Source organism: Rhincodon typus, chromosome 20 (assembly GCF_021869965.1).
Source record: "Rhincodon typus isolate 14 chromosome 20, sRhiTyp1.1, whole genome shotgun sequence".
Lineage (NCBI taxonomy): Eukaryota > Metazoa > Chordata > Chondrichthyes > Orectolobiformes > Rhincodontidae > Rhincodon > Rhincodon typus.
In genome coordinates this window covers 23,938,122-23,960,128 of record NC_063351.1, presented here as the reverse complement: position 1 = coordinate 23,960,128, position 22,007 = coordinate 23,938,122, and the positions used below count along the sequence as shown (strand labels likewise).

At 41.6% G+C, this 22,007-nt stretch overlaps 2 protein-coding genes across 2 annotated transcripts in view; one reads left to right on the top strand and one right to left on the bottom strand.

The window, feature by feature from the left end:
• Positions 1–6,224, bottom strand: part of LOC125485612 (dedicator of cytokinesis protein 1-like) — a 105,718-nt gene extending 99,494 nt beyond the window's left edge. The window contains exon 1 of the mRNA XM_048609181.1: positions 6,207–6,224. Coding sequence (XP_048465138.1) covers positions 6,207–6,224 — 18 coding nt within the window. The remainder of the gene's footprint in view (positions 1–6,206) is intronic.
• A 5,179-nt stretch (positions 6,225–11,403) lies between these two features.
• The window catches only part of LOC109926896 (dedicator of cytokinesis protein 1-like), a 56,512-nt gene continuing 45,908 nt past the window's right edge, over positions 11,404–22,007 (top strand). Inside the window, exon 1 of the mRNA XM_020526759.2 lies at positions 11,404–11,554. Coding sequence (XP_020382348.2) covers positions 11,435–11,554 — 120 coding nt within the window. The 5' untranslated portion in view covers positions 11,404–11,434. The remainder of the gene's footprint in view (positions 11,555–22,007) is intronic.

Below are 22,007 nucleotides of genomic sequence, written 5' to 3'. Positions count from 1 at the left end.
AGATATCTTTGATAATTATTCATTTTCTATGTATTCTTGAATGGCATGTTTTGTGAGATGTTATTCTTTTAAAAGAAAAGATATTTAAAACTATAGTAATTGTTAACAAAGTGTAGACATACATGTTTTTTGGTGATTGTGAATGCTGAAGTCTCAGGTGATTGTGAAATGCTAACAATAAGTTGTCATCCAATGCAAATAAGGTTTGAAAATTTGAATTACAAAGCTTCTTAATAGTACCCTCTTAAAGGGCTCCTCATCATTTGAAACAAATGTTATGCAACTGAATTTGGCAGGCAGTGCTCATTAGTTATTTTTCAAAAGCAGTTGATTGAAGCAAATGCCAGCAGGCTTTCTTCTGATCTTTTGTGCCACATTCCCATCAACCTTGAAAGTAGTGACAAATGTGGAAAAAAAACACTTGCTTTGTATCTAATTTTAAGCAATATATTATGACTAAGATTATATTTTAGGATCTATGCTGTGCTTTATAGTCTTAAATTATACTTTCAAAACAAAGGAAAATATTATCTGCAGTAAACTTGTAAAAATTCCAATTATCAAATTAATTTAAATTCCTAATATCTTGACAGAAACTAAAACAAGGAATTGAGAAAGGCCATTTGGGCCATAACCTTATACTTTCAAATCTGTCATGCTTTCCCCTCATATGTGCCTCTACACAGCCCTATGGTTTCAGGGACTCATATGGTCTTTTAATATCATTATTATTCAACTATGATCCCAGTGAAGGCTCGTCGACTGAGGGTCTCGCTCATTTTATATAGCTGCTTTTATTTGGGCATAGCCAGCTGAGGCAGGTCACTTAAACCATAAGCAAGTGTTTAGATATTAAGAAACTTCTGAAACTTCTATGCAGCTACATTCTTCCAAGGCAAGTGAATCTAGTGAGTGATTTATCACTATATTTGCATCTTCATGATGGAATAGTAGTATTAGTTGGACGGTGTTGATAACCTTCCTTCTAGTGCACAACTTAATAGGTAGCATCTGTGGAAGAAAATATTACATTTTATACAGAGCCTTTCATATCCTCAGGACATCCCAAAGTAGTTTACAACCGATAAAGCCAATAAATTACTTTCTGAAGTGCCTTTCTTACACAGTCCGTCAAGATCAAGAATGATTTTCTTCCACTCTGGTTTGACGAATTGTGAAGTGGTTGATGCATCCAGTGGGCAATCTGAGGGTTTAGCAGTTGATGCTTGAAGAGTAAGGCACATGAGAGTTTGGAGTTCTGTGAACTTCTCAGACTCCTTTACCCCTTCTGTGTGCTCCCAGTGAAATCTCTTGATGTGTTCAACGCTTTCTTCAACAACTCTTCTTTGTTTTGGTGGTTCACAAGCCAGGGGCTCCTATGCATCAGTGTAACTGTTTGATTCCTCAGGCCTACTTTGAGAACACCCCTAAAGCACTTCCGCCACACTCCGAGAAGTGAGTTCTGGGTGGATCATCGCTTCGGGAATTTAGATTTTGACATACAGAAGACACCCTGAGTATTCAGTGAAAAGCCTGTTTTCTCACATGGTTCTGTGGAAGGAATCAGTAACGACCTAGAAATCAGTTTCTGAGTGAGCAGCACAAAAAGATCATCCACATATTCTAACCCCTGTTTTTGGTTTTCAGGTTGAAGTGAATTTGGTTCTGGGTTGAACAGTGTCCTGTCTGTTCTGTAAACTTTCTTTACATGTGTGGCTAATTTGCTGGAGAAAAGGTACTTTGGAGTAAGGAAAATGAAGAAGAAATTTGGTGGAATGACTCAAATGTGCTGGATCCCAGTCTTCGTTGAGAAATGATCAAAAGTTGGATAGGACCATGGTTAAGGTCACTACATTCATAGTGCAACACTCCCAACAAACACCATTGGAGTTGCAGCTTAGATTTTTGTACTGACCTGTCCAGTCTTGAACCATGGCCTTTTGACTGAGAAGACCCTTCAAAACTTATGACCGTGATATTAACAACAAAAATGAGGACATGATGACATGTTGAATCGTTATTTGCTGTAGAGGAAGAGGTCAACATGCTAGACTTGCCAGGGAAACTATTGTTGAATAAGAGACAGGGACTGAACAAAATTAACGTGAGCAAGTTAACGGTAATGGAAAAATGCATGACCGTAAAGAATGACAAGTTGGCAGGAGAAGATGGTTTTCATCCCAGAGTTTTAAAAGAAGTAAATGAAAATATTACAGATGGTTCAACTATAATTTCAAAAAACTTGTTGATTCACTATCCATTCATGTAGTTTAGAAAATCGTGCTTGTCATTCCATTATTTAAAAATATGGCCAAGGGAAAGCACAGTATTATAAATCAGTTAACCTAGCATCTGTTGCTGAGAAACCTCCTAGAGTCTGAAATTAAGAATGGGGTGACTGAGCATCTTGAACATTTCAGTTGATCAGAGACAGTCAGGGTGGATTTGCAAAGAAAGAAAGAAAACTCTGAAAATACTCAGCAAGTCAAGGCGTCATTTGCAGAGAGAGAAATTAGGGTAGAATTTTGGCGGAATGTAATTTTTCATATTTCCAGCTCTTCCAACTTCCATTGAATTTGAGCATCTACAGTAGATTTCACACTTTTCAGAGTACGTAATACCTGATATTGATTTTTTTTTGAGGAGTGACGTATTTAGTTGACAAGGGAGTGTATTCAAATTTTAAATGCAATGTGTAGAACCAGTTAATTACCTCAAGCGGAATTTGACCAACAATTAGCTAAGCATCATTTGCAGATATTTTCATTGAGAGTTGCACCCTCTGAGCTTCAACAAGTTATCTCATACAATGTCCAATGCTGGATCATATCCCTGAGGTACAGCACACATGCTATTTTGCTCTCACAAGTACTCTCAGTTGCTGGAACCTTCTGGGTTTCATGCCACCAGCATTATATTTAAATTTCAGCCCTACACCAGGTCAAACACTGAATACTAAGAGATAGTAGGAACTGCAGATGCTGGAAAATCTGAGATAACAAGGTGTAGAGCTGGATGAACACAGCAGGCCAAGCAGCATCATAGGAGCAGGAAGGGTCTAGGCCCGAAACATCAGCCTTCCTGCTCCTATGATGCTGCTTGGCCTGCTGTCTTCATCCAGCTCTACACCTTGTTATCACTGAATACTAAGAAATGTCTTTCACAGTATTGCTACACAATTCTAAAGGAAGTGACTGAGAAATAGAAGTTGTCATCTCACTTGGTCATGTTGACTCTCAGTGGACAGGGTGGTGGAGAGATAGGCTGCCCTCTTCCTCCTGACCTACAGAAGAGACCACGGCACCAGACCTGCCAGTCTGGTCTGAAGTTGTCACCCAGATCAATGTGGTGTCAAGGAGGGTGTATCTGCATCTGTCCAGGGAATGCTCAGCATATCTGAGCTTCCTAGCATGAACGCTCCTGGAGTTGCCCAGCCAAAACTCCAAGGCCCACAGTCTCCACTATAGAGCAGGCTGCCTCCACCCCAACCTGAGAATGCACCGAGAGATAGTGAGAGGCAGAGGAAGAAGAAAACATGCTGGTGGCTCATGGGTGGCAAAAGTGAAACATATTATAAGTACATCACCTTCTAAAATATATGTTCTCTTTTCATCATCAGCTCTGTGTGCAACTGTGACTTTACCTCGCAGCTACAAAAGTGAAGGAATGGAGGCTAGTTATCCTTAGTGCTATACATTGTTATAATTCTGTCTGAATGACAGCTATTTATCCATAGTGTCTACACTTGCGTGAAACTTTGTCATGATTGAACAGTGAAGACTAGATGTCGTGAAGGGTTCCATCAGTTTTAACCTTAACTTTAATTAATAACTGGGAAAGTGTAAAAAGGTCAAAGTAGTAAGCTGTTTTTGCAGTTGGGTTTTAACAGAAGATGCTGACCTTAGCATTAAAACATTTACCATCATGGCAGGATGACTTCACACAACTCAGTTCCATTGAAGGGGGTGCACAAAGAAGCCCTGTCTATTTAGCTTTAGCCAATGTTGCTGTTTCCCATGAAGAATGTTCTCATTTTCCCACTTGATACAAAGCTGTGGCTCTCATGGCTCTTCATCGGCCGTCACAGAGCCTCGTTGCGTCTTTTGGTTGTCTGGAGCAAAGCATATAAGGATTAAGCGGAGTCCTTTGTATGTACTTCAGTGAACTCCTATACATTTTCTGCAGGGAACCTGATGCGGACGAGATATCTTTTTGCCTCATTGGAAGAAGGCACTGCATTTCAGATATGCTGGACATCATGACATGATGTTACAACTGCCAGCTCTAAACAGAGTATAGTGATGCTGCTGCTGTCTCACCTGTGCAGCATTCCATGAAAGATGAGCGACTGTGGCTTCCCTGTATCTTTGCTGTGTCATGAGGGTACCTGTGGCTGGAAACTCCACATCCACTGGGGCTTGAAGCTGATGGTGAGATTCCAGACCCATGTGTTTCTCATCAATTCACATAGACACTCTTACTGTAGCCTGTACAGAGATGACCACAGACTGTGTGCTTGGATCAATTGGGGTCAGTTCTAATGAGTCAATGGGGAAAAAATCAGAAACAAAGCAGCTCCTCAGAAATGTGATCATTTAGCAGTTGCTTGAATGACATTCAAATGACATCTTCAAAACACTGGAACATGGAGGCCTCTGACACAGAGGGCAGTTAGATGCCTCTACACGGACCTTTCACATTGTTGAATAGATTCAGACGTATGCTCTTCAAACCACTTGGCACACATACAAGAGGATATTGTAAATGTGGTGACAAGAATGAGAATGTCTCCTCCCCATCCCAACTCTCATGTCACCCAAGAAAGACACATTTCATGTAGAATAATTGTATGGACATTTCATAGACCTAGATGTGAAGTGAGCAAATCCTGAACCTTGTGCAGGCTATAAATCCTTGGAAGGGCACTTTTTTTTTAAATTATTCATTTGTGGGATGTGGGCATGGCTGGCTGGCCAGCATTTATTGCCCATCCCTAGTTGCCCTTGAGAAGGTGATGGTGAACTGCCTTCTTGAACCGCTGCAATTCACCTGTTGTGGATTGATCCACAATGCCCTTAGGGAGGGAATTCCAGGATTTTGACCTAAAAGCAGTGAAGGAACGGCAATATATTTCTAAGTCAGGATGGTGAGTGGCTTGGAGGTGAACTTGAAGATGGTGGTGTTCCCATGTATCTGCTGCCCTTGTCCTTCTAGATGGAAGTGATTGTGAGTTTGAAAGATCCTGTCTGAGGATTAATGGTGATTTTTTTGTGATGCAACATGTCAATAGTGTGCACTGCTGCTACTGAGCATCGATGGTGAAGGGAGTAGATGCTTGTGGATGTAGTGCCAGTCAAGCAAGCTGCTTTGTCTTGGATGGTGTCAAGCTTCTTGAGTGTTGTTGGGGCTGCACTCATCTAGGCAAGTGCGGAGTATTTCTTCATATGTTTATGTGATGAGTTGAGTTTCTGGTCAATGATAACCTCCAAGATTTTGATATTGGGGAATTCTGTGCTGGTAACACCAATGAATTTCAAGGGCTGGTGGTTAGATGGTCTCTTCTTGGTGATGGCCATAGCCTAGCATTTGTGTGGCGCAAATATTACTTGCCACTTATCAGCCCAAGCCTGGATATTGTCCAGTTCTTGTTGTATTCGAGCCTGGGCTGCTTCAGTATCTGAGGCATCATGAGCGGTGCTGAACATTGTGCAATCATCGGTGAACATCCTCACTTCTGACCTTATGATGAAGCAGCTGTAGTTTGTTGGGCCTCAGACACTACCTTGAGGAACTTCTGCAGGTATGTCCTGGAGCTGAAATGATTGACCTCCAACAACCACGACCATCTTTTTATGTATCAGGAATGACTCCAACCACCGGAGAGTTTACCCTGGATACCAATTGATTCGGTTTTGCTAGGCTGCCTTGATGTCACGCTCGGTCGAATGCAACTTTGATATCAAGGGCTGTCACTTTCACCTCACCTCTGGAATTCAGCTCTTTTGTTCATGTTTGAACCAAGGCTGTAATGAAATCAGGAGCTGAGTGGCCCTGGCCGAATCCAAACTAGGTGTCACTGAGCAGGTGCTGCTTGATTGCGCTGCTGATTACACCTTCTGTCACTTTTGATCATCAGTAAAAAGTAGACTTATGGGGCGCTAATTGACTGGGTTGAATTTATCTTCCTCATTATGTATGGGACATACCTGGACAATTTTCCGCATTGTCGGATAAATGCCAGTGTTGTAACTGTACTGGAAAGCTTGGCTAGGGGAGTGGCAAGTTATGGAGCACAAGTCTTCAGTACGAGTGCCGGAATTTTGTCAGGGCCTGTAGCTTTTGCAGTATCCAATGTCTCCAACCGTTTCTTGATAAGATGTGGAGTGAATCAAATTGGCTGAAGACTGGTATCTGTGATGCTGGGGACCACTGGAGGAGGCTGAGATGGATCATCCACTCAGCACTTCTGGCTGAAGGTTACTTTGAAAGTGTCAGCCTTATCTTTTGCACTGATGTTGAGCTCATGCATCATTTGAGGATGGGAATATTTGTGGAGCCTTCTCCTCCAGTGATTTGTTTAATCGTCTACCACCATTCACAACTGGATGTGACAGGATTTCAGAGCTTAGATCTGGTCTGTTGATTCTTGGATCGCTTAGCTTTGTCTATCACTTGCTGCTTACGCTGTTTGACATACGGGTAGTCCTGTTTGGTGGCCTCATCAGGTTGACACCTCCTCTTCAGGTATGCCTGGTGCTGCTCTTGACATGCCCTCCTGCACTCTGTATTGAACCAGAGTTGATCCCCTGGCTTGATGGTAATGGTTGAGTCGGGTATATGCCTGACTGTGAGGTTACAGATTGTGCTGGAGTACAATTCTGCTGTTGTTGATGGCTCATAATGCCTCATGGATGCACAGTTTAGATTTGTTTGATATCTGTCCCATTTAGCACAGTGATAGTGCCACACAATACAGTGTAGGTTATTCTCAATGTGAAGGCGGAACTTCGTCTCCACAAGGACTGGGCGGTGGTCGCACTTATCGCTACTGTCATGGACAGATGCATCTGCAGCTGGTGAGTGGTAAGGATGAGGTCCAGTATGTTTTTCCCTCTTGTTGGTTCCCTCACCACCTGCTACAGCACTAGTCTAGCAGCAACTCCTTTATAAATCAACCAGCTCGATCAGTAGTACTGCTGCCGAGTCGGCTTTGGTGGATGTTGAAATCCCCCACTCAGAATACATTTTGTGCCCTTGCCATCCTTAGTACTTCCTCCAAATGTTATTCAACATGGAGGAGTACCAAATCATCAGCTGACGGAGGATGGTATGTGGTAATCAGCAGGAGGTTCCCTTGCCCATGTTTAACCTGAAACCATGAGACTTCGTGGTGTCCGGAGACGTTGTTGAGGATTCCCAAGGCAACTCCCTCCCACCTGCATGCCACTGTGCTGCCACCTCTGCCAGGTTTGTCCTGTCAGTGGAGCGGGACATATCTAGGGATGGTGATAGTGGTGCCTGGGACAATGTTATACTCACAGAATTATGTCTTACAATGTCTGGCTGTTGCTTGACTAGTCTGTGAGACAGTTTTCTCAATTTTGGCACTAGCGCCCATATGTTAGTAAGGAGGACTTTGCAGGGTTGACAGGGATGTTTCTGCCCTTGTCTTTTCCTGTGCCTAGATCAATGCCAGGTGATCCATCCGGTTTCATTTCTTTGAGACTTTGTAGAGAATGGTAAAATTGAGTGGCTTGCTAGGCCATTTCAGAGAGCAGTTGAGAGTCAACCACATTGCTGTTGGTCTGGAGTCACATGCAGGCCAGACCAGGTGAGGATAGCAGATTTCCTTCCCTGAAGGACATTAGTGTCTGTGTTTCCGACAATCGGCAATGGTTTCATGGTTAACAGTAGATTCTTAATTCTGGAGGTTTTCTTTGAATTCGTGGCAAGATTCAAACGCGGGTCCCCAGAACATCAGCTGAGTTTCTGGATTAATAGTCTGGCAAAACACCACTAAGCCATTGCCTCCCCGAACAGTGAACTGTGAAACAGTGGCTGCATGTCATTACTTGCACTTCACAGCCATTAGTAGGATTAATTTGTAATGTTGAATGAAATGGCAAAGATTACTTTTGTCCAGGAGTTTTGGTCAAGACAATAGGACAATGCATGACATGAAACAGATGCCCTGAACCTTTTCTGTGCCTGTCTATTCAATTATTTTGTCCCTTGAAGAGCCTCACATTGCTCACAAGTACAGCCCACTCCCTAAGAGAAAAAAACAAATACTTACTGCATCCAATCTGGGTGTGGTAGCGGCCATTCTTTATTTTGATTGCATGCTTTCAGTTTCAATCAGGAAAGAGGCAGCATAGGTAGCACCTCACATCGTGAGTTGTTGGCCCCGCCTGGCAATCTAGCTGCCTGCATCCCCTCCAAGCATTCATGTTTCTTTCTGTCTTGCTCTCCCTGTCAACACCATCAACTTTGCTCTCACATACGTTTCCACCCATTTCTTTTGTTTAACTGCTCAGCTCCCCACATTACACTCTGAGCCCCTCACATGCAGTTTAGCTATGCTAAACATTGATACACGCTGTCTCGCATCAAACCCAGGGTAGTGTCGGATGTTTATGTTCCCCTCCTGCTCCAGTACTGTTTGTCTCACCATTCTCCATTGTCTCCCCACTTTTTTATATTGAGTTGACCCCTTCAGGATTGTTATTCCCAAATGCTGCCTCCAAACCACTCAATTGCCCTTCCCAGCGTCCTCACCACTGCAGTAACCCTGATGATCCCCTTTGACTTTGTTATCAGATCATCTGGACTGCCTGTGACCCACCCCCAAAAAACTTGAAAGAAATCCCTACTGATGAATGACCAGCCTCTGACTGATAGCTGTGTAGCTTCCTGATTGATATACCACTACTTCCGGGCCTGGTTGCAGTGGATCTGCGGGACTGGTTGTGGCCCGCTTCCTAGACCGTATTGATACAGACCCACTGACTCTTGATTACCCCAAGCACCTGACTCACTATAATCAATCCCCTGGACTGATACCAAACAGAGGGCTACTCTGCTGAGAATTTCAGATATGCCATTCGGCCACATAAGTGTAAGGAGTTCCTTCAGTCAGTCCCATAGTCCTAAATGCAAGAGAAGGGTTGCACACTATTAATAATCAGGTTATACTGAACCATAGAAATATATGCACATTTTGACCATTATTTGTGGGAAACTGTAGCCTTTTGGATTCTTGAAAGATATGCTGGCTTGAATGAGACTTGAGAGGAGATGGCTCTTGAGAAACTGGGTCTCCCTTCTATGTGAGCAATTGTAGCTTAAGTTGTTATTTTTATTTAAATAGCAGCAATTGATCAAAGAACTGACTGTCTTTGGCTATTACTTCATTTTTTCCATTGTTAAAAAACACAACTTGCATACTATAGGATTTCTAATATTGTCAATTTCCCAAGGCACCTCATGGGTACTTCACCAAAGACAATTTCACTGAGCCATGCAGGGAGATTTTAGGTAATATGACCAAAAATTTGACCAAAGAGCTAGATTCTAAGAAATGTCTTAAAGTGGGAAAGAAAGGTAGCCTAGCAGAAAGGTTTAAGTTAAGCTCGGCAACTCCTTCAATACTATATAACACCATTATTACTGATAATATTGAACTGTGTAGGTGTAATAATTTATAGAAGTAAACAAAATTTGCTGAAATGAATCATAATTTTATATGATATGCCAGTTTAAAGTATTGGCAAAGACCTGTCGCTCGGGTTGTGGATGAGGTTGTTGACTTGCTGGCCAAGCTGGCTTGTTTTTGTTCAAACATTTTGTCACCACGTTACTTGACATCATCAGTGAGGCCTCCGATGAAGCGATGTTACTCAACTCTGCTTGGAATTTATACTGTCCAGTCCGTTATGGTGAGTGCTGTCGTTTCCAGTTTTGATCTGTATGGGTTTATGTATGGCGTCCAATTCTATATGTTTGTTGATTGAAGTATGGGTGGAGAGCCATGCCTCTAGGAATTGCCGTGCGTGTCTTTTTTTGGCTTGGGCTACTGTGGTTACTTTGTCCCAGTTGAACTGATGACCTTCATTGTCTGAATGTACAGATATTAAGGAGAGTTCATCGTGCCATTTTGTTGCTAGGATTAAAGCAAGTTTGTTCTTCAACATGGTTTACAAAATACCATGCAACGACTGCCACAAACATTACATTGGACAGACAGGAAGGAAACTAGCCATCAGAATACATGAACGCCAGTTAGCAGCAAAACGGCACGATGAACTCTCCTTAATATCTTGTACATTCAGACAATGAAGACCACCAGTTTAAATGGGACAAAGTAACCATAGTAGCCCAAGCCAAACATAGACATGCACGGGATTTCCTAGAGGCATGGCTCTCCACCCATACTTCAAACAACAAACATATAGAATTGGACCCATATATAAACCCACACAGACCAAAACCGGAAATGACAGTATTCACCATAACAGACCGGACAGTATAAATTCCAAGCAGAGTAGAATAACATTGCTTCATCGGAGGCTCCACTGATGATGTTACCTAGTATGATGATGAAATGTCTGAACAAAAACAAGCCAGCTCGGCGAGCAAGTCAACAACCTCGTGATATGCCAGTTATCAAAATGAACCTCACTCAAGAACATTTCTTGACCTTTTACATGCACGAACATAATCAGAACCCATCTGATATGTACTCTACTTACACTGCCAAATGCAAAAACATAATGCACAGATCCTAGTATGACTGACTGAACTGAAGGATAAAGAAGGCAATGTCATTAACAGCAAATAATTGACCCTGCCTTAAGAGGCAAATATTTTTAGAAATCATTTGTTTTGATTTTACCAAGTGCATAATCTTCAAATGAAAGATTTGTGTTAAATGTGGTCCCTCTGTCGAATGTGCCTAATCCAGTTGGCAGTTGATGGCTCCAAAAGAAAATAGAGTGGATTTTCTTAGAATCAGTCTATAGTGGGCAGCCAGTATCTGTGTGCCCTTACAGTTAGCATTGAAGTACAGTAAGTTTACTAAAATATTGCTGTTACATTGCAGTTAAATCTGTAATGTACTAATAGGTGGTGTTAAAAGAACAACCTTTTTGAGTCAGTGAGACAATAAATAAATGCCACAATAAGATCAGGAAACAGAAACTGACAGAATGTTTAAATTTATGCCTACTTATTAGCTAAGTAAAACTATTTTATTGGTTTTATTCCCTTGTTTTGTTAGATGCTAGTTTTATAGTAATGCATAGCACCTTTTGTAAGTTTGCTTAATTTTATGCAGTAGCAATATTTTCTTTATATGTTGACAAAAGACACATTCTTTGTGTTTATGGGGTATTCTTTCCTTCAAGGCCAGCACAAAATCAAGTTTATCCCAGAAATGGTTGGCCCGATCTTGGAGATGACTCTTATTCCAGAAACTGAACTGCGAAAAGCTACAATTGCAATATTCTTTGATATGATGCAATGTGAATTTCATTCAACAAGAAGTTTCCAGAGGGTAAGTTAATTCATGGTAATAATGAAATCTATTTGACAATGACTTAATTACATTACATACCTGTAATTAAAATTTGCAATGCGAAGAAATATTTATGTCTGCAAATAAATATAGATACAGGTCTTCCAATATCCAGACTATTAAAGATTAGACGTAAGATGGGAGATGTGTGCAACAGGACCTCCATGAAGTCCTAGCATGTACATGCATACAAATTGCCTGGGAAGTTTAAACTCCTGATTGATTGATTTTCCATTTTCTAGAACCCTTCACATTAGTATTTGACATTGACCTCATTGTCAAAGACCAGAGCCAGATATGTAGGATTTACCTGTATTTGCATGCAGGAAATATTACACTACTTAACCTGATCTAACTGAGAAATTAGCATAACTGAGCTGACCACCTCGCTCAATTCACATACTCATTAGTACAGTGAAAGACCAGGACATTCGAAAACATAACTGAATAAGGCAGCTAGTGTCATGAAAAGAGAACATGTCCTGTCAAAACAAGTTTTCCACATTAGACAGGAGGTCACCTGCATATCTGTCAACTTGGTCTACTGTATCCGCTGCTCCCGATGTGGCCTCCTCTACATCGGCGAGACCAAGTGGAGGCTCGGACACCATTTTGTAGAGCATCTGCGCTCTGTTCACGACAAACGACAACACCTTCTGGTTGCAAACCATTTTAACTCCCCCTCCCATTCCTTGGGTGACATGTCCATCCTGGACCACCTCCAGTGTCACAATGACACCACCCGCAAACTGGAGGAGCAACACCTCGTATTCCACCTCGGGAGCCTACAGCTCAATGACCTAAATGTGCATTTTACCAGTTTCAAAATCTCCCCACCCTGGCCTCATCCCATGACCAATCCTCCCTCTCATCCCCACCTCTTTGACCTGATGCAACCTGTCCATCTTCTCTCCCACCTATCCACCCCTCCCACCTCACTGACCAATCCCCACCACTCCCTACCTGCACTCGCCTATCATCATCCCACCTACTTCCCCAGCCCCACCCCTTCTCTCTCTCTTTATTTCTGAGCTCCCTTCCCCCTCCCTATTTATGAAGAAGGGGCCTGACCCGAAACGTCAACTTTTTTGCTCCTCTGATGCTGCCTGGCCTGCTGTGTTCCTCCAGCTCCACACTGTGTTATCTATGTCTTGTCTTCATTTTGTTTTAATGTGTTCAATAGTCTTTCCTGTGGGCATATGCATTGACCCATTGAAACCTCAACCAGGATAGGGAATGCTGGCTGAGAAACTATAAAGAACACAGGTTGCACAAATCTTCACAGGCAGCAGCAATGCACACTACATCAGTGCTAATTGGAAGATGTGGGCCATTATTTTCACTTCCGTTCATTACTTGCAGAGTTATCCATATCAATACTTCATTCTGAGACAGTGATGTATGTGTAGCAAAATATGCTCCTTCATTGTGTTCCAATGACATGCAGTCAAATGGACTACATCTTCATATTGCATTGTATGCTGCTGACACAGTATTCCTCTTATTCTATATGGATTTGCCTTTAAGCATGAATATTATAATCAAGATAAAATGAGGCTAAGCAGTGTGGTGTTTGGTCTTTCATTTTTGTAAATTTATTTCATTCATAACGTGTGGAATTAAAAACTAGTGAAGCAATGCTATCAAAATACCTTCGTTATTTGGGGTGCTTTTTAAACACAAGTTAGACGATCTCCTGTACTTTTCCTTGTGGTGAGTAGTAGAATATATTTTATAAAGATAGGGAGGTGTTGTCAACAAACTGTTACAGATCTTTGCTATATGTAAAACTCAGATTTCTTGTGTTGTTTACATTGAGTTGTTTAAGCTGCTGATATTTATTTGCACCTGATTATGTCTATATTTATATTTATATAGATATGTCTATATTGTTTATGAAGCATGAATATTGCTGAATTTATGCTTTTGTAGCTATTCATTTGTGTTAGGTATGTAGATCGTTTCTAATCAATCTATTCAGAGATGATCTTGCGTACCACTTGTGCAGATGGGACTTAAAACCAGGTCTCATGGCTCAGAGGTAGGGACACTAGCACAGCACCATAAGAGTCCCGTGTTAGATTTCTACGCTTGTGTTAAAGGAGTGTTTGTATTGAGTTAATGCTTATTACAGTGTGTATGTGCTTGTGAATGTGTTGGGTTGTGTGTATGTATTTTTGTAGTTGCCTGTTTCTTTTATAATGTGCATGATTGTATTTGCAAGCAAATATTTACATTTTTAATTAAGGTGAATTGCAAATGTGCAATAATTGGAGGAATTCACCGTAATAAGTTGGGTCACTCATGCCAGTGTTTCACCAGATTTGAAGATTGAATAACAGGTATTCCGGTTGCACAATAGGCACAAGCAATGCCTCAAAAGTTGCACTGTATCCTGATCGTTAGAAAAAGAGAAGTTTCAGATTTTCTGTATATTTCTTTTCCAGATACAGCAAAATATTAATATATTGATCCTGAAGAACATTCACTCTGACAATATAAAATTATAAAAAGCATCAACCTGAAGGAATTTGTTTCAAAAATCACTCCCAATTTAAAATTCTACCAAAAGTCAAATATACAATATCAATTACATTGAAAACAAAAGTTGCACTGGCTTTTCATTATGGAATGAAAATGGTCACAGAATAAAATTTGCCAAATTACTATCTAAAGTTGAAGAAGAATCAATAAATATGAATAAATGACATGTTTATGCCAACATACGCAGCATTATAAGTCATATTGTGACCATATGCACAAATCCTTAAAGGTGGTGTGGTAAGTTGATAAGGTGATTAGAAAAGCATATGGGTTACCCAGGTTTATAAAGAGATGGGTGTTTTTGTTTGTTTGTTGGATGTTGTCATCACTGACAATGCCAGCATTTATTGTACATCTGTAATTATCCCTAAGAAAGTCATATTTTCTTGAACAATTGCTATCCTTTTTAAGTGTTGGTACACCCACAACAGAGAATATAAATGCCAAGCGATCAAGCCAGAACTTTTACAAATAAGCTGCAGCTGGAATATTGTAGACAGGTCTGGCACCATAGTAAGGAAGATATGAAGAATATAGAGAAGGTTTACTAGGGATGAGACCTTAGTGTAGGGTGCAAAAGTTGGAACTGTTTCCTTCGCAACACATGATCAGAAATTGACACCATTGCGGTTTCCAGGAGGATGAAAGGGTGACTGGTTCAATAACCATAGTTCACAGATCTAGACGAATTATCAGGAAATGAAGTGTTATAATCCAGAAATGTGGTGGAAGCCAATTCCGTAAAAGTGCTTTCAGAGTCATAGAGGTATACAGCAAAGAAACAGGCCCTTCAGCCCAGCTCGTCCATGCCGACTAGGTTTCCTAAACTGAACTAGTCCCATTTGCTAGCATTTGACCCATAACTCTCTAAACCTTTCCTATCCATGTGCCTGTACAAATACCTTTTAAATGTTGTAATTGTACCCATCTCTACCACTTCTTCTCGCAGCTCATTCCATATAGATACCACCGTTTGTGTGAAAACGTTGATCCTCAGGTCCCTTTTAAATCATTCTCTTCTCAGCATAATGCCCTCTAGTTTTGGACTCCAATGCCCTGGGGGAGAAACCTTGGTTATTCACCTTATCTAACCCCTCATGATTTTATAAACTTCTTTAAGATCAAACCCAGCCTCCTACACTCCAGGGACTAAAGTCCCAGCCTATCCAGCTCTAGTGATTGGAACCAGTTGGATCTTGTTGACTACGAGATCCTCGATTTGCATTGTTAACCTGGGCCAGTCAGGAAAGCCCTGGCTGACCAGTATAACCAGGAGATTTGGAATCTCCTCAGTTCAGGGGACTGACTCCAAGCTGGCTGGCCACAATTAGTGTACTATGCACAAGTAAATAAAGAGTGACTCGGTGACGGAATATTGGCCTTTGTGCAATTATTTCACCAGCCTCTCCTTATAACTCAAACCTTTCGTTCTTAGTAACTCCTTGTAAAACTTTTTTGTATCCTTTCCAGTTTAATAACATCCTTCCTATAGCAGGGTGCCCAGAATTGTAGATAGTACTCCAAACATGGACTTACCAATGTCTTGTGCAGTTGTAACATGACATCTCAATTCCTGTGTTTGATGTTTTCTGCCTGATGAAAGTAAGTGTGCCAAATGCCACCTTCACTACCTTGTCTATCTGTGATGCCACTTTCAAGGAGCTATATACCCGCACCCTTAGGGTATTTATTGAACAACACCCACCAGAGCCTTGCCAATAACTGTGCAATTCCTGCCCTCATTTGTCTTACCAAAATGCAACATCTTCCATTTATCTGAATTAAACTCCATCTGCCATTCCTCAGCCCATTAATATAGTTGATCAAGTTCCATTGTACTGTTAGATGACCTACTTCGCTGTCCACTGTACCACCAATTTTGGTTTCATCTGCAAACTTGTAAACCATGCTTCCAGTATTCTCATCCAAATTGTATATAGAAAATGACGAACAGCAGTGGACCCAGCATTGATCGTTGTGGCATGCCACTGTTCACAAACCTCCAGTCTGAAAAACAACCCTCTGTCTCCTACTGTCCAGCCAATTTTGTATCCAATTGGCTAGGTCTCTCTGGATCCCATGTGATCTAACCTTACTAACCAGTCTACTGTCTGGTACCTTATTGAAGACCTTGCTAAAGTCCATTTAGACAACCTCAGTCATACTGCCCTCATCAATCTTCTTGGTCCCCTCTTCAAAAAAAATTCAATCAAATTTGTGAGAATGATTTCCCATGCGTAAAGCCTTGCTGACTATCCTTAATTAGCCCTTGCCTTTCCAAATGCATGCAGACCCTGTCTCTCAGAATCCTCTCCAAAAACGTACTCGCTACTTACGGTAGGGTCACCGGTTTGTAGTGCCCTTGCAGCTATTCTTAAATAGTGGCACCATCTTAGCCACCGTCCTGTCTTCTGGCACCTTACCAGTGGTTATCAATGATACAAATATCTCCTCTAGGGGCCCTGCAATATCTTCCATAGCTTACAACAATGTCACAAGATACACTTGATCAGACCTCATGGATTCATCTACATTTATGTGTTTTAAGACCTCCAGCCCCTTCCTCTTCTCTGATATAGACTCTTTTTCAAGATATCACTGCTTACTTTCCGAATTCTCTGGCTTCTGTGTCTTTCTTCATGGTAAATACTGACGGGAAATATTTGTTTAGGATCTCGCCCATCTCCTGTGGCTGTATGCCTAGATGATCTCATTGACTTTAAAGGGGATCTGTTTTCTCCCTAGTTACTCTTTTGCTCTTAATATACTAGTAGAATATCTTTGAATTATCCCTCACCTTCTCTGGCAAAGCTATCTCATATCCCCTTTCTGCCCTCCCGATTTCCCCCTCAAGCACCATCTACACCACCATCCCCATCCCTCCCCCCACCTCCCCCCGTACTCCTGAAGGGTTTATCTTGATCCCAGCTGCCTATACCTGACAAATGTTGCCTCCTTTTTTTTTTTACCAGAGCCTCAATATCTCTAGTCATCCAGTTTTCCCTACTCATGCCAACCTTGCCTTTCATACTGACTAGAGAGTACCCTATCACAATTTCTCGCTTGGACTTTGCCATATCCTGCTTTACAGCAGAGCCAGTCATGGTGCCACTGCTGCTGCTGCGGTTTTCCCGTGAGAGGCTATCCCCCTCAACAGTATCCAAAATGATATCCTACTTTGAGCGGCAGATAACCACAAGAGACTCCTGGCCTTTTAAATGGATACTTAAATAATAGGACACGTACAAGATGACAATCAAAATGGGAGATATGGGACTAGGCCAAATTACTCTTTCAAAAAGCGAACATCTGCAGGGTTGCTGAATGGGCTTCATTAGGTAAGTTATGCTTCTGATGATATGCAAGATAGTGTGCTAATATATGGCGCACTTAAGCGTTACAGGCTAAAAAGAAAATTTTATGTTGGAAGTAGTGAACGATCATTCAGATTTCCATTCAAAATCAATTTGAACTTTTTGCAACCAACCTTAAGATTACATTTGTTGATAATTTTTGTTGTCATTCTGCAGCTGTTATTTTCAAAGCTATGATTCGCACAATCAGATGCTGTAAATGCATGTGATTTCAGCTATAAATTTGTAACATTCTCTAGCCTTTTCAACTTACTAAAAATTTTTAGAACCATGATTTACAGGTACTTTTATCAACTTTGCTACATTGTGACTCATAATGCGTCTCCTCTACATTGGAGAAACTAAATGCAATCTCCCTTGAGAAACACCTCCACTCAATGCACAAATGTGATTCCACTCACCTGTCACTTTAATTCTCTACCCATGACCATTCTGATCTCTATTCCTTGGCATTCTCCATTTTTCCAATTTAAAAAAATGTAAGCATGAGCAGCAGCACCTCCCATCTTCCTTCCCATAGTTTTTGCGTGATTCTTAGTTGCATAATACCTGAATGCATGTAGTTGGGTTAAAAGATCATTAATGTGAAAAGTGTGTTTCTCTACAAATGCTCCCTTACCTGCTGAATACTTTAAGCATTTTCTACTTTTGTTTAGATTTTCAGCATCCATAGCATTTAACTTCCACTTGTGGCTAAGATAAAATGTGTGTTCCAAGTTGTGAGTCATCAGAGGATTTCAAGATCATTGCTGGATTAGTTTTTGGAGGACCATTGTTGAGCCTAACTGCTATTGGTGGATCTTTATGCTAGCTTTGGTTTTACACTAATTCAGCGTACAGCTAATCAGAGCTATGACCGTTTGCAGCACCAGAACCCCAGTCTAGTGTCTCCAGAACGCAATCAGGGCGACTGTGAAAAAAAGTGGAGAAAGGTACCCTCGTCAATCAGAACATCTGTAAAAAGCATCTTCTCAGATTGCTGCAGGTTCCAACAGCGGATATCATTGTATGCAGAATTCCCCCGGGAGAGAATACTTTGATCTAACCTCTATAAAACAATGTGAACATCTCCTGAAGGTGTTTGAGGAGAAGCGAGGTGAGGGCTTTCTCCCTATTCTGTTTTGTGGCACCATGTTCATCCTCCCGTTGCAGAGGAACCAGATTGTTACAACTCATATATACAACCCCCAAGTCCAAGCAGCAGTTGTCCTGACTTCCTGGAAAAGTCTGTATAGCTTGATAGAGGCACCACCAATATAGTGGACCACTTTGGAATTTGGACCAGCAAGTGGCAAGTCAAGGTGACCCTGAAGGTCGACAACAGTGAGAACTTGTCCCACCCACCCTCCAGTTTCGCGATAGGATGGAGTGAAAGTTACCTGACGTGGGGCAGCCTAGAGCATGCCAAACCTGCGGGAGGTCAGGGCATATGGCAGCAGACTGCAAAGTTACCCTCTGCAGGAACTGTAAACAAGAGGGGCACCTGACTAAGGACTGCAAAGTAACCAAGAGCTGCAATCTGTGTGGGGAAGCAGTTAACATCGACAAAGGCTGCCCAAGGATTTTTTTTTGGACGGGGTTAGTTGTCGCATGTATGCACAAAAGGTCAGAAGTGGCAACACAACCAGTGGACCCCCCAAATAATGGTAGGTTTCTGTCTCCACCAAGGCTACAGAGATGATGGTTAGCAAAAAGGAGGGCAAGGCTTGCAAGAAAAGGATGGAGAACACAACAGAGTAGCATCAAATGACTCAACTCCACCTGAGTAAACAGAGTCAATGAAGGAAGAGGCAGTGGATGAGCTAGGTAAGTAGCAAGTGGTGAGGAGAGACCTCAAGAGGAAAGTACGCAGGGCCCTGGCGGGCCAACATCATAAAGGGAAGAGGCAGCTGCATGAAAGACATACGATTGACTCTGCTGGTGATGAAGACATGTGGGAGAATGACGATACATAAAAGAACAGCAAAGTACAACACGACATTGCGATGCCAGACATCACAAGGAACCTAGTGAAACCCCAGCTCCTGACGTCAGGAGGCAGCAGTAGCAACACTTTGAACCAGGAGCAGAGCATAACAGCACTGTCCGATACGGAGCACAACACTGAATCCTTCAGAAGGAACTGGACCTTCCTGGCTTCATCTTTGTGTGATGACACCTGATTGGGACAGTGACCCCAAGGAGGAAGAGGACAGTTATCATAACCTTGCAAGGGTGCAACAGTTAGCCCACACCATGGGGATGCAGGAGCTTGCTAAGTAACAAGACCGTGGAAGAATATTTACTGGACTATTGGACAGTATGGTGATCCTAAAATCTTAAAATTGGTTTAAAAATTGCCAGCATCATCAACATGCATAGTGTAAAAGCCACTATGCAATGTATTTCAATGTTGGTTTACCTGGTCAACATCAAAGCAGACCACTTGTTTCTGTAGGTGTACAGGATGCAGCTACAGGAAATGGTCAAGCTCTTGGGCCCATGGACTATCTGTTTGAGTGGGGCGGGTGGTGGTGTTGGTTAACAGCTGCAGTTCCTACCAGCCTGGGTATTCTGTGAGGCATCAACTTCACCATCTCCAAGGTTAAGGAGGTGGTGGACGGGTGTCTCTTCATAGCATATATTATGTACAGAAGCACTCCCTGAGACTAATTAACGTGCATGCCCTGGCTGTAAAGCATGAGCATCTGGCCATCCTGCAATAGCTCTCGCCACTGCTGGCAAAGTCCAGGCTGGTCCACTGGCCAGTGACTTGGACTGCATTATCAGTGCAGCTAGATGATCCACAGGGGCTGACAGCAAACTGGCCACCACATCCAGATTCCCTATGAAATGGTTAAATACACCAAGTTGCACAATGTAATTGGCACTCCTGCAGACAGAGCACAGAGTAGTTACATCTGGTCATGGCCAGACAAGTCTATCCGTTCAAAGATAGATTTCTTCCTTGTGTCATGAGAGTTCTCAGTCAGATCTCCTGACATCAAGCTGATGTCCGTCTCTGACCGTTGCCTTCTGTTGGCCAACTGCCACCTACAGGATGACCATAAGGCCGGCAAGGGAATGTGAAAACTAATGTGAAACTTTTAATCCCAGAATACAGTGAGGAATTCAAAAGGAATTACACAGGTTGGAAAACTGTGAAAGCTCTCTTTTAGCCTCCAGTAGATTAGTGGGAAACTGTCAAGGGGAACATCAAGAGATCCTTCATTCTCAAAGGTGTTCAGAAGGCAGAAAGGACAAGGAAATTGGTCCAGGCTACAGAAGAGCAGGACAAGATGTGCTCATGTTCTTTCTTCCAGTAGGTACACAAGGATTTAAGTAGCCTGAAGAAAGAAGATAGTTTGCTAATGTCATCTCAGTCTGACATTTTGAGGAACAACTATAAGGTGATTTCTGCTCTGTAAGAGCTACCTAGCTAGTTGCATTCCCTTGCCTTCTCCCCTTAGCCATGCAATTTTATTTCCCATCCAGTAATTACCCAATTCCCTTTTGAAACTGTCGCAACTATATTTTCAGGCAGTGGATTTCGTTCCTAATCATTCACTGTAGAAAATGCTTTTTTATTCTCCCCCCTCGTGGTGTCTCTGTTTCTTTCATGAATCACCTTCAGTCAATGTTTCCAAATTAATTTTCAGTTTTTCAACATCTCAATTTTTTTTAAACTCCCTTCTGTCATTAGGGAATAAACTGTCTGAGATAATTGTGAATGGGCTGTCTTGCTACTTTTTCCAAGTAATATATCTCAATATATGAACTTAGTCATTGAGTTTCAAACCGCATGTAAGTTTTGCATAAAATTCAAATACAGTATTGGAAGCAACTGTTAGCATTTGATAGCTGAGAAGTATCAGTCTACTATACCTCTGAAAAATGCTCTAAACCATGACTTTATTGTTTTAGTTTCTCCTTCACACACTTTGTTGGATTATTTATTGCCACTCTCTACAACCTCAACGTATTCAGAATGCTAAATCTTCAGTTTTCATCCATGTAAAGTCCTGTACTCCAATTGATACTAAGCTTAACTCACTTTGTACAAATTGATTTGAACATCCCATCCTTGTGATCAAATTTAAGCTGATCTAAATTGCCTTCCTTTGTTGCTTAACTCTTTCCAGATCCTGCTTGACCTTTCTTTCTCCAAATCAATCGCTCCTTGTTTCGCATTTTATCCATGTGGCCGTGAGTTGCCCCGCCTGCTTTGCCATTTTCAGATGTCTAATTTGTTGAACAAGTTCTTCAAAATAGTTTTCTTGTATCATTTCCCTCCCACTTAGTGAGCACTTTCTTCTCCTTGCTTTGTAAGAATTTTATAAGTTTATTTAAGATTGACTGTCATTCTTCTAAACTCTGGAGAATAAAGGCTCAAATTCAATCATTCCTCATAGTACAGTCCCAAAGTATAATGGCTTCAGTCTATTAAGTGTACTGTAGAACAGTTTGAGCAACCGATTTATTATAATTTTCCATTTATGGGAACTGATTTATTATTCCATTAATACAGTAATCTA